General features: G+C 40.0%; 1 protein-coding gene across 3 annotated transcripts in view; it reads right to left on the bottom strand.

Annotated features, from left to right (window-relative positions):
• The window catches only part of SIK3 (SIK family kinase 3), a 260,030-nt gene that overhangs the window by 75,353 nt on the left and 170,906 nt on the right, over positions 1 to 13,771 (bottom strand). For all 3 annotated transcript variants that reach the window (XM_087821520.1, XM_087821521.1, XM_087821522.1), the window contains exon 4: positions 2,696 to 2,857. In XM_087821520.1, coding sequence (XP_087677646.1) covers positions 2,696 to 2,857 — 162 coding nt within the window. The remainder of the gene's footprint in view (positions 1 to 2,695; positions 2,858 to 13,771) is intronic.

Here is a 13,771-nt window from a genome sequence, read left to right as displayed (position 1 = left end):
CAAAAAACTCTTTTCTCTCTCATGTGTTTCTTTCATAGGTAGTAGTATAGTAGTTCCTTCTAACTGAGATTTATAATTCATCAGTAAGCTCACTGAAAACATCAGGGATCTGGAAATTACTTTTAGGTTCTAGACTAAAAAAGTTGATTTCATTACTTATCTGACCTTATCCTGTCAGAACTATCCAACCTAGCTCTCCAAAATTAGTCAGCTGTAGTCAGCTTCAACTAGAAGTGTTTCTCCCACTGGTCCACTAAGTTCAAAGAAGACTTGGCAGATAGCAATGGGAATTCTATCTAATTTACGTGGAAGAGGAAGTTCAGGCAATGATTAATGAATGATGGTGGCATGCAGGAAAGAATGCATAAGCAAAGACAATCTCAGATATTACAGCAGGGCAAAAACCCAGAGGTGTTCATTTATTTTTTGCTTTTCTCAAAAAACAAATAATAAAAATACAGACTTTGGATTAATTAATTTCAAAATCTTGGCAAAGTATATGTGCTAACACAGAGAGCACCAACGGCCAGCTGCCAACACCCGAGGACTCTGTAGTTACACATCAGCAGGCAGAGACTTACTGTGACTGCATGGGTTTAACTATTAACAAAGAAAAACATTTAAAGATCTCCTTACCTAAATATTTGTCAGTAGAGTGCCTAAGTTCAATTATCACTTACCAGTGCTTTTACATTTGCTTTCTCAATGCAAAAACTAAATGCTATACAAATTTCCCTAATTAAATTAAAATGGTCCTAATTCAAAATCAAGAACCAAGGAAGCATTAAAAAAATTTTAACCTTTGGTCACTGGAGTGAGAATAAAACTGTAGAGGCAATAGAGGGCCTTCTTTTAACTCACTACCCCAATCAGGAATCCAAAGACCCCTATAATAACATTTGGGGTAAGCTAAATAATAGCCCCCTCACCACCCCGAAGATATCCATGTCCTAATCCACGTAACTTGTGAATGAATTTGGTACCTAAGCAGTAAAGGGGACTTCTGAAGACATGATTAGGATAAGGATCCTGAGATAGTGAGATAGCCTGTATTATTCAGGAGGCCCAATGTAATCCCGAGAGACCTTATAAGAGCAGGAGGATCAGGTTAGGAGAAGGAGGTATGACACTGGAAGCAAGAGACGGAGTGATGTGTGGAAGGGGCTAAAGCCAAGGAAGGCAGGGCCTCTAAGAGCTGAAAAAGCAGGAAAGTGCATTCTCCAGAGCCCCCAGAATGAACCAGTCTACCAGCACCTTGATTTTAGCCACGAAGGCTCATTTCAGATTTCTGACCTCCAGAACAGTAAGATAATAAATATGTGTTTTTCAAGCCATTAAATTTGTCGTAATTTGTTATAGCAACAATAGAAAATTACAAACGAATAATTACAAAAAAAGGTTTGAAATTGCCAGGCCTTTCCATGCTACCCACCTCTGTGGGAACTACCAGCATCTAGAGTTTTGGAGAATATAAAACAGACACAGGGCAAAAGAAAAACATGATTTTATGTAAGACAAAGACAGCCTCAATTCCCACCTACTATACACTGAGCATGTAGAGAGAGTGTGAAAGTTCTAAACAAGATTGCATCTGTCAGCCTGACTTAAGAGAAATAAAAAGCACACATGACATTTGAAGGATGTAAAAGTACAGCCTGGAAAGGGAACAGACTTATCTACACAAAGGAACTGTCAGAAGAATCACCAACCTGCAAGGGTATACGTAGGTACTTTGGCCTATAATAGAATATAAATCTGAACTCTCGCTTCCTGCCCTATTAAGGAGGGAAATCTTCAGCATTGCTTTCTACATTGGCTTTTCAAAGCAATTATATTCTAGCTATACTTCAGTATTCTATATGAGACTCCCACCCTTTTGATCTGGGAGAAGGGGGACACACAATGCAATACTAAAAACCGTCAGAAAACGAAAATGGTTTATTTTCATATTTATCCTTTCTATTTGTCATCTGTAGTCACTTCCTTCTATCAATAGGTGGTGGGCTAGTACTGGTGAGGCAAATGCTGAGAGCTCACTGAAAGGGAAGTATAAGTAGACTGAGGCAGTGAAAAGTGCTTCTGAGGCTCTGTCAGACAAGCAGATGAGTGAAATCTGAGGAAAGAGATGGACTACCTTTAACTATATAAGATCTAGTCTTCCTAAATTATCATAAACTGCAGTCTTTAGAATAAGCAAGCTCTGTATTAGGAGTGACATAAATCTACCTTCTCAAGTGAAGCTGAAAGGATATATAAATTTAGCAGTTTTTCTTCCTACTTTTTCTGTATTTCATTTCTTATTATTTAAAATGGACTAGTCAACCAAAATAATAAAACTTTCAATTAAATATCACCCCTTTTCTTTCTTTCCTCCCAGCAAATAGCATAAATGTACTTTGAAAATGTATCAGTTTTCAAGTCCCACACACAAAACCCCTGTATTTTCGCAATACTTCTGAATAGATGGGAAAAGGCAACCCCTTGCTTTAAGAACCTTGAAGGAAAAGCTCTTTTATTCTTTTTAAAAACTTCATCTTTATTGCTGAAAGTATTACAGATGTCCTCTTTTTTCCCCATTGACCCCTTCCACCTCACACTGTGACCCCCCACACTATTGTCTGTGTCCACGGGCTATGCATACATGAGTGTAAGCTTTCAGGTTACTCTTATTTCACATCCTCAACACGACTCTCACCTGCTATTTTGATATTCAGATTGGCATCCAGAAGCAAATTCTCAGCTTTTAGATCACGATGAACTATGTTCCGACAGTGACAAAAAAAGACAGCTGCGACAATCTGCTTGAACTTCCGGCGGGCTTCCTTCTCTGCCATTCTACCATGGGCCACCAGGTGGTCTGGGGGAGGAAGAGCACAGTCAGTTCTCATTGTGGACACTGGGGTAATTTCAAAAGGGAGATGTAAGGAGGGATGCGGTGTGTGCACCAAATGAATGAGCTAACGGAAGTGAAATAGAAAACAACATACAGTCCTGGTTTCATCTATAAGAATTCATTACTAATCGGTACCCAAACTATTTTAAGTAGAAACCCTGTTATACATACCTATGCCTAAGAACACACTTACCCTACCACAAGAAAAAAAGGAGTTCTGAGGGACATAATGGTATTTTTCACGGATCGTAACATTTAACACCTTTCTTTTCTTATCTCCACTGCAAAAATTTACATACACACAGCAAACATACACTTGAAGATAAGTATCAGCAATACTTCCTGTGCTAAAGGGCGAGTCAGAAAGCAAAGTCAAATTAAACTTAAGGCTAATATCCCTCTCCTGCTTTCTCAAAGTTTTACAATATGACATAAAAATATATATTTATTTGGTGATTATGTTCCGTAATGCATGATAATATGCCTGCATCTTTAAATCTGTATTTACTGTGCTTCCCAAATATTTTTAAAACTATACTACTAATTTTTATAGATAACATCAATAGAAAATCAGGTAAATTTTCCACCACTATATTTATTTATTTTTTAACAATAACTTTTCTTTAAAAAAAAGTTTTTATTTCAGGGAGAGGGAGAGAGCGGGAGAAACATCAGTGATGAAAAGAGTCATTGATCGGCTGTCTTCTGCACGCCCCCCACTGAGGATCGAGCCAGAAGCATGGGTATGTGCCCTGACTGGGAATAAAACTGTGAGCTGCTGGTTCATGGGTCGGCGCTCAGCCACTGAGCCACATCTGCTGGCTCTACCACTTTAAATGAAATAATTTCATTGGCTACGTTATTAACTAAGGTATATAGCAAAATAATTTATATGTGCCTGGCTGGCGTGGCTCAGCGGTTGAGCATCGACCTATGATCCAGGAGATTGAGGTTTGATTCCCAGTCAGAGCACATGCCGGGGTTGCGGGCTCCATCCCCAGTGGGGGGGGTGCAGGAGGCAGCTGATCAATGACTCTCTCATCACTGATGTTTTTATCTCTCTTTCCGCTCTCCCTTCTTCTCTCTGAAATCAACAAAGATATATTTTTTAAAAACCTACTAACACCTATGCAATAAATTTTAAAAAAAAGAATTTATGTTATAAAACTTTAGAGTACTATAAATCAGGCTATCTTCTATATTTAAAAATGAAATGGTTGAATCAATATCATAAATTTTTTTTTTAATATATGTTTATTGATTTCAGAGAGAGAGAGAGAGAGAGAGAAACATCAATGATGAGAGAGAGTCATTGACTGGCTGCCTCCTGCACGCCCTCTACTGGGGATCGAGCCCACAACCGGGGCATGTGCCCTGACCGGGAATCAAACCGCAATCTCCTGGATCCTAGGTCGATGCTCAACCCCTGAGCCATGCCTGGCCGGGCAATACCATAAATTCTTTAAGTTTGTTTTCTAGCAGTAGCATTAGGTTTATACTGAAGCAATGACATACATATCCTTAACCCAGTTCTTCATATACCTAGTTTCATGACAGCTGATGGGATTAGAAATGTTAGCAGATACAATTTGCTCTGTTTTAAATTTCTAATAGTTTCATCAGCACTATCCCTAAAACAGCTGATCTAGCTGGGAAAAGGACACATTTGCCATCATAAGCATCTTGAGATAGTGGAAAAGTAAAAAATTAAACACTATAAATAAATGTATTATTGTTTATAATAGTTTCAGTAATACTACCCAATTGTTTTGGTGCTATTGCAATCACCCTTCAAAGGAATGTTATAATTCTAGGGTTATGAATCACCCACACACAAGATCTTTGAAGCATTTCCCTCAAAAACAATCATTACAGCCAAGATTACCAATTGAGTAAAGAAAGGAGAATATAAGAAGTGTTCAGCTTAGAAGTTCAGAGGGCTAGAATATGGCTTTCTATGGGAGTTTAGAGGCGGTGATAAATAAGATTCCACTCTGGTGCATTTAGGCTTCTGGTGAGACCTGTCACATGAATTTTAAACAACACAAAGTCCCTAACTAGAGACAGTAACTTAATATAAGCTGTTAAAGACCTGGACATCCATCAGATGTACAACAGTATGTTTTATTTCAAAAAGCCATTCTCTGACAGTACCTGCTCCATTAACCCCCCCCATTTTCTCTTAACCCAAGGCCTAATTATTCTAATAATATGTTTTAGCTGCTAAACGTTGTCTAATTAAAGAGCTTTGAAGAGACAGCTATTCTTGAGAAACATAAAAATAAACCCTTATGAAGGTTTACCATCAGAAGCTCATTTGGCCAGGCCAACCATTAATTAAAATGCCCAAGAGACAGTCGTCTGGCAGTAAATACTAATTACCAGACACATCAAAGAGCTTCTTAAATACAACAGAATGATTAATTTAGTAATTTCCAAAATAAGTGATTTTCTTTTATTAAAAAACAACAACCAACCTCTTTATATTTTCTAAGTACTTTGTTTTCTTAAAGTGATCAGAAAGCTCTCAAAATTGTACACAGGCTGGGGCTGGTGGAATGCAGCCTAGTTCTGTTTTATCTCTACAATGACACACTGGTTGTCCTTGTGCAAATCATTTATACTGCCAATATCCTCACCTCTTGATTTGCCAAATAGAAATAAATTCTGTTACATGCTAGGGCCAAAGAAAGGATAGTGTATTTGGGTATAAACATGTATTGAGATTAAGAGTTACCATATATGACATAACTCTAACTTTGAAGACATTTAAAAAGCTATTTTTTTTAAAGGTCTGGGGCAAGAGTATACAGAGAATATTTAAGAATTTGGTTAAGAGATCACAAGGTTCTTCAGGATTCTGTATGCTTGAAGGTGATTATTAGATACATCATTTGTCACTGTTACATGGCTCTGGTAGAGGTATTTATGATAGTACTGTAGGTAAAACATATTAAACTATATAGTATTTTTCCTAAAGTTACCTATAGAATCCCTACAGTTATAAAGAAAATATACAAATCATTTTTAAAAGTGTTGGCTGCAAACATTAGATGTTTTCTCCTAGCCATTGTATTTGATGTTCAAGTTTTCTCCTATTTGGGAGCACTGTGCTCTTTTCCAAATACAGGACCATCTTAACGGCTCAATGTCATTCAGATTTTCCCTCTGCATTTAGTTTTGTCCATCTTATTAGCCCCCGCCCCCACCGCCTATCCCTGTGAGTGTGTTTCGGCATAAACGGCAGGGTCTGTGGGTGTGCCAGGAAGCCAGCAGCCTGCGTGGTTTTCAGTCCCTGCGGAAACCGCCTTTCAGCTGCCCGGGGACAAATGGCTGCTTTATGTTCATGTGTGCTCTACAGGCAGTAAGCAAAAATTCTTCAGGCTCACATGGGATAGTTTACTTTCAGCAAAGAAACCCAGAGCAGACTGCACTTAACACAGTCACAGCATTTGAATAAATACTGGGGTAATTTCAGAAAGCAAATGAAACAAAATGGCTCCTGAACCACGCAATATTTAAAGTATGTTCTGAATCGTGTCAGGATAAGCCCCAGCTGCAAGGAACTCCAAAGAGCTGTTCTGCTTCCTCCAGGCAGTTCAGTGACCCAGCTCTCCCAAATGCTGGGTGAGACGCCGCCCACATCTTCTGTGCCAAACACCCCACACGGCCCTGGCGTCCCTAGTCCCAGTTCCTCCTCCCTGGCCCAGGCGGTCTTCAGTCAGAACCTGCTACATCAACTCCCTCACAGTCAAGCTCTTTTTCACTACCAACTAACTACTTATCTATTTACTTGCCGCTAAATGTCTCAGGGAAATTTAAAGTTTTTCTCTATCACAGCTTCACTCCACCCATTTCATCCCAGACAAGGATGAGGCAACTCTCAGGTAAAAGGAGAAAAAGCTTCTGTTTCAAGCTCTTAGCAGAAGGAAGGAGTCCAAGCTCTTCCTCACTTTCCATCACCACGTATCACTTGGCGCTGCACTTCTTTCATCTTCATTATCGGCTCTTCTTCACGAAATAAAAAGCAGACAGTGAAACCAAGGGATTTCTAGCTCATGGGGAAACAAATTCTGAAGTTTCAAAAGCATTAGATAGAGCACCAGCATGTGTGTAAAGTTTGCTTTGGAATTCACTGCTTGTCATTTTGTCCCAATCTGACTCAGGAGGCTATATCTTGTGGTACATTTAGATTCTAACCTTTCAAAGAGCAAAAATACACATCAGGCAGTCCTGACTTCCGCAGCCAGCTCCACTGGTGTGTCAGAGGCATGCCACTAATGGGGCAGTGTTGGGAGGCAACGCTGCTTTAAGTCACTTTTCCACTGTAAACAGACAGGGTCGCCATTTGTCTGCTACGTCTACAACTCAAAACTGATCCAAAACACTAGCTTAAAATGAAAATACCCTGACAGGAGGTCAAGCAACAGGGCAGAAACTTTTCACTTTTCAGGATTAAGAAATAACCTAGTCTAGAATAGGCGACACGTGTGCTAAGCTTAGGGCAGCTACCTGAAAAAATGTCTGCCAATTCAAACTGACCACAGCTAGTACTTCTTTGCTTTGCTACTCTGTTCCATCATTTCTTCTTTCTACACCCACAGAGACGAATTCCTGTTCAGCAAACAAATGCTTCTTTCCAAAAGAGCCAGGGCAAGGCGAAGACGACTCAGCTGCCTGGGTGCAGGTTGGCGAGTACACCCACTTGAGGATCACACTGTCCCTAACTCTGGTAGGCCCCAAGCGGCCACTGCCTAGAGGAAGCCGGTTTTTATTTTGTCCTCCGTGCCAAGAACTCAGTGACCTCATACCATTCTTCTGCTGGCTGCTGCTGCTTGTTATTGTCTATCTTCCTCGTTCTTTCTCCCACACCACGTCTTCTCCCGCAGCACATTTTATTAACTCTACCTTCAAAACAGACTCAGATTTCAACTATTCGTTACCCCACTCCACTACAGTGCCCCCAAGTCTAGACCAAGAGCCATGACCTTCCTCCTGGACTACTGTATTAGCCTCCTAATATTAATAACTAGTATCCATGTTTCTGCCCTTGGCCCCCTGCAATCTACTCTCAAAACAACAGCAAGAACCCGGCCAGCGTGGTTCAGTTTGTTGAGTGTTGTTCCGTGCACAGAAAAGTTGCCAGTTCGATTGCCAGTCAGAGTACATACCTGGGTTTCAGGTTCAATCTCCGGTCGGGGTATGTATGGAGGGGAACTGAACGATATTTCTCACATTGATGTTTCTCTCCTCCTCTCTCTCTCTAAGCATGTCCTCAAGTGAGGATTTTAAAAAAGACACCCAAAAAACAACAAAAAAAAACCCCAACTTTAGAGATGGACCTAAGATGGTAACGAATTAGGTAGGAGCTATACTCATCTCCTCCCAGGGCCAAATGGGAATTACAACTAAATTATAGAACAATCATCCTGACTAACCAACTGAAGATTAGCTGGAGAGAAGCCACATAACCAAAAACGTATAGAAGGAGCCACATCAAGATTGGTAAGAAGTGCAGAGGTGTGAGAGGGCTGGCTGGGTTGCCATGGGCAGCAGCTGAAGTTCCAGGGGGTGGGGGCTCCCTGAGAAGTGTAGGGTCTAAACCCCAATCTGGGCTCCCCAGCCTAGAGCACCAGAAGCAGGAAAGGTGCCCACATAACATCCAGCTATGAAAAGCAGTGGGGTTTCTGTCACTAGGAAGAGACGGCTAGAAATGCAGGCACTCTCATAAATGGCCAGCACACTAAATTTCATTTGCAGCCACTCACCCTAGGCTCCAGCGGAGGGAGAAATTAGTGGACTATAGCCCCATGAGGAGACTCTGGGATTGGTGGCTCGGGGAGAGAGCTGTAGGGCCAGTCAGCAGCATCCCTGTGCTGAGTCATTCTCCCATATTGCGGAAGCCATCTTTCTTGGGCAGGGCACACCCCTCCCAGTGGCATCATCCTGGGAGGAAGTAATAGCCCACCTACTGGAATTCCTCTTGCTCCACCCTGCAGAGCTTACTCCCTGCTGAGGAGGGACAGCCAGAGGCTCTATCAGTGACTGTGCCTAACAGGCAGTCTACAGCCAGAGGCGGATCTCTGGGTGCTTTGAGACATTTGCTGACCTGCCCCCCAGACCCAGTGCTGGCAAAAGCCGGCCTTGGTGCACAGCTTGTTCCTCTTCTCACACATCTAGGCACAGCAGAGGGAGCCACAAGCTGTGGATCGCTGATAGCTCCAAACAGATTGCCCAGGGCCAGTCATAGGTAGCGTCTGACATTGGCCTACACAAGAATCCCTTCGAAGAGGCACACAATCAATACACACAGTGGCCAGATTCAGACAATAGAACAGGATCCAGTAAGCTTCACAAACAGTATATCCACAGGGAGATCTCAGCAGGCACAATAACCTGCTGAGGAAAATTATGCTTTATGTGATCAGCACCGGCAAAGCAGCTTGAAAGCTGTGTTGGGGGTTGAGCCATATAGTCAGCCAGCCTGAGGGTCGATCCCATGCACAAATGGGCAAGTAGCAGCCAAGATTCAACTGCAAGCCTTGGTTGGTGTGGCTCAGTGGTTAGACCAAGAGTTTGATTCTCGGTCCAGGGCACATACCTGGGTGGCAGGTTGATCCCAGGCCCTGGTCAGGGCACGTGAGGGAGGCAACCAATTGATGTTTCTCTCTCACATCGATGTCTCTCTCTCTCTCTCTCTCTCTCTCTCTCTCTTTCTCTCCCTCCCTACCTCCTACCCTTCTACTCTCTCTGAAAATCAATGGAAAAAATACTTTCAGGTGAGAATTAACAACCACAAAAAAGGGCACAATTACAATAGAAGAGGCTCACATAATACCCACAAGGGAAATTCCTAGAGCACCCAGCTCAGTTGATCAGGGATCAGGAAGACAGTGTCATTGGATCCCACAGGACACCTATTATATAAGGCCACTCTACCCAGATTGAGAGTTATAGCAGATCTACCTCATACACATAAACAAACATAAAGAAGCAGCCAAAATGGGGAGGCAAAGAACAGACTCCAAATGAAAGAATAAGGGAATTCTCCAAGGAAGAACTAAATGAAATGGAGGCAAGCAATTTATCAGATATAGGGTTCAAAGTCATGATTACAAGAATGTGCAACACCATGAAAAAGGACATAGAAACCATAAAAATGGACTAGTCAGAAATGAAGAATGCAATATCTGAAATAAAGAATACATTGGGAGGAATAAACAGTAGGTTAGATGAAAGAGAGGTTTGAATCAGCCAACTGTTAAGGTAGAAAAAAACACCCAATTAGAGCAGCAAAAGGAAAAAATAATTTTTAAAAAATGAGGACAGTTTAAGGGACCTTTGGGACAATATGAAGCAAAACACCATCCACATCACAAGAGTACCAAAAGGAGGAGAGAGAGCAAAGGATTGAGAACCTATTTGAAGAAATAATGACCCAAAACTTCCCTAACCTGGTGAAGAAAAAAGACACACAAGTCCAGGAAGCACAGAGTCTCAAACAAGATGGACCCAAAAAGCCCTCACCAGGAAAGATCATAATTAAAATGGTAAAGGCTAAAGACAAAGAAAGAATCTTTTTTTTTTTTTTTTTTAAATATATCTTTATTGATTTAAGAGAGAGGAAGGGAGAGGGAGAGAGAAAGAAACATCAACGATGAGAGAGTCATTGATCGGCTGCAGCCCGCAACACGGGCATGTGCCCTGACCGGGATTCAAGCCCCGATGGCCTGGATCCTAGGTCGACGCTCAACTACTGAGCCACGCCTGGCCGGGCAAAGAAAGAATCTTAAAAGCCACAGGAGAAAGGCAGTTAAGTTACCTACAAGGGAGCTCCCATAAGACTGTCAGCTGGTTTCTCAAGAGAAACATTTCAGGCCAGAAGGGATTGGCATGAAATATTCAAAGTGATGAAAAGCAAAAACCTACAACCAAGGCCAATTTACCCAGCAAGGCTATCATTTAAAATTGAAGAAGAAATAGAAAGCTTCTCAGACAAGAAAAAGCTAAAGGAGTATGTAACCACCAAAACAATATTGCAAGAAATGTTACAGGGCTTGCTTTAAGTATTAGAAGAAGAAGAGAAAAACAAACAGAGGGACATAGTTTTTCAAAATGGCAATAAATACATACCTATTAATAATCACTTTAAATGTAAATGACTTAAATGCTTCCATCAAAAGACATAGGGTAGCTGAATGGCTAAGAAAACAACCCATACATATGCTCTCTTCAAGAGACCCACCTCAGAACGAAAAATAAACACAGACTAAAACTAAAGGGATGGAAAAAGATATTTCATGCAAATAGAAAGGAAAAAAGAGCTGGGGTAGCAATACTTATATCTGACAAAATAGACTTTAAAACAAAGGCTTCTCGTAAGACAAAAAAAGGATACCACATAATGATAAAGGGAGCAATCCTAACAAGAGGATATAACCCTTGTAAACACTTATGCACCCAACACAGAAGCACCCAAATATATAAAGCAAATCTTGATGGACATATAGGGAGAGAGAGTTCACCAGTAATACAGTCATAGTAGGGGGTTTCAACACCACATTGACATCAGTGGATAGGACTTCCAGACAGAAAAATCAACAAGAGATGGTGGCCTTAAATGACATACTAGATCAAATGGATGTAATTGATATTTTCAGAGCATTTCATCCCAAAGCAGCAGACTATACATTCTTTTAAAGTAGACATAAAACATTTCTATGATAGACCACATGTTAGGACACAAAACAGGTCTCAATAGATTTAAGAAGACTGAAATCAGTCAATCAAGAATCTTCTCTGACCATAATGCTATGAAACGAGATATCGATTACAAGAAGACAACTGAAAAACAAAAAAACACAAAGACATGGAGGTTAAATAACATGTTACTAAACAGTGAATGGGTTAACAATGAGATCAAGGAAGAAATCAAAAGACATCTTGAAACATATGAAAATAAGAGCACAACAACCCAAAATCTGTGGGACACAGCAAAAGCAGTCTTATGAGGGGAATTCATAGCATTACAGGTTATCTCAAGAAACAAGAAAAAATATCAAGTAAACAATCTAACTTTTATACTTAAGAGAACTCAAAAAAGAACAGAAAACAACACCCAACATGAGTAGAAGGAAGGAAATAATAAAGATCGGAGCAGAAATAAATGAAATAGAGTGTAAAAATACAACACAAAGGGTCAATGAGAGCCCGGCCGGCTTGGTTCAGTGGTTGAGCATCAACCTATGATCCAGGAGATTATGGTTCGATTCTCAGTCAGGGTACATGCCCGAGTGTGGGCTTGATCCGCAGTAGGGAGTGTACAGGAGGCAGCCAATCAATGACTCTCTCATCATTGATGTTTCTATCTCTTCCTTTCTCTGAAGTCAATAAAGATATATATATATTTTAAAAATCAATGAAACCAAGAGCTAGTTCTTTGAAAAGGTAAACAAGATTGACAAATCTTTAACCGGGCTCATCAAGAAAAAAAGGGAGAGGACCCAAATGAATAAAATCAGAAATGAAAGAGGAGAAGCAACAACTCATGACAAAGAAATACAAAGGATTGTAAGAAAATATAACAACTATATGACAACAAATTGGAGAAACTGGAAAAAATGGATAAATTCCTAGAAACATACTATCCTCCAAAATGAATCAGGAAGAATCAGAGAATCTGAACAGACAGATTACAACTAGCAAAATTCAAAGAGTAAAAACAAAACAAAACTCCCAACAAACAAAAGCTATGGATGGCTTTGAATTAACACTCAAAGAACTAACACCTATCCTTCCTAAACTAGTCCAAAATATTCAAGAGGAGGGAAGACTCCCAAGCTCATTTTACAAGGCCAGCATTATCCTAATTCCAAAACCAGATACAGACACTATAAAGAAAGAAAATTATAGGCCTATATCCCTGATGAACACAGATGCTAAAATACTCAACAAAATATTAGCAAACCAGATCCAGCAATACATTAAAAAGATCATACACATGATCAAGTGGTATTTATTCCAGGGATGCAAAGTTGGTACAAATTCCACAAATCAATAGACTCGATACACCACATAAACAGAATGAAGGATTAAAAACCATGCTATCATGTCAATAGATGCAGAAAGAGCATTTATTAAAATCCAGCACCCATTTATGATAAAAACTCTCTCAAAGTAGGAATAGAGGGAACATACCTCAACATAATAAAGGCCATATATGACAAACCGACACCCAAAAACATACTTAATGGGCAAAAACTACAAGAAAAAAAAGGCATCCAAATTGGAAAGGAAGACATAAAACTGTCATTATTTGTAGATGACATGATACTGTATATAGAGAACCTAAAGATTCCCCAAAAAACTACTAGAACTGAAATATGCATTCAGGAAAGTAACAGGATACAAAATAAATATCTAGAAATCAATTGCATTTTTATACACCAATAATGAACTATCAGAAGGGGAAACTAAGAAAACAATCCCATTCATAATAGCTTCCAAAAGAATAAAATACCTAGGAATAGATTTAACCAAGGATGTAAAAGCCCTGTCCTCGGAAAATTATAAGACACTTAAGAAATAAACTGAAGAAGATAAGCTGAAGTGTTCAGGGATAGGAAGAATTAACATCATTAAAATGTCCACACTACCCAAAGCAATCTACAGATTCAATTCAATTCCTATCAAGATACCAATGTCATATTTCACAGAACTAGAACAAATAATCCAAAAATTTATATGGAGCAACAAAAACCCCCAAATAGCAACAGCAATCTTGAGAAAGAACAAAGTTGGAGGAATCACACCACCTAACATTGAAGTATACTACAAGGCCATAGTAATCAAAACAGCATGGTACCGGCATAAAAACAG

The sequence above is a fragment of the Miniopterus natalensis genome, chromosome 11, assembly GCF_054644295.1.
Source record: "Miniopterus natalensis isolate mMinNat1 chromosome 11, mMinNat1.hap1, whole genome shotgun sequence".
Taxonomy (NCBI): domain Eukaryota; kingdom Metazoa; phylum Chordata; class Mammalia; order Chiroptera; family Miniopteridae; genus Miniopterus; species Miniopterus natalensis.
The sequence above is the reverse complement of the archived record's forward strand: the minus strand, read 5'-3'. Positions and strand labels throughout refer to the sequence as shown.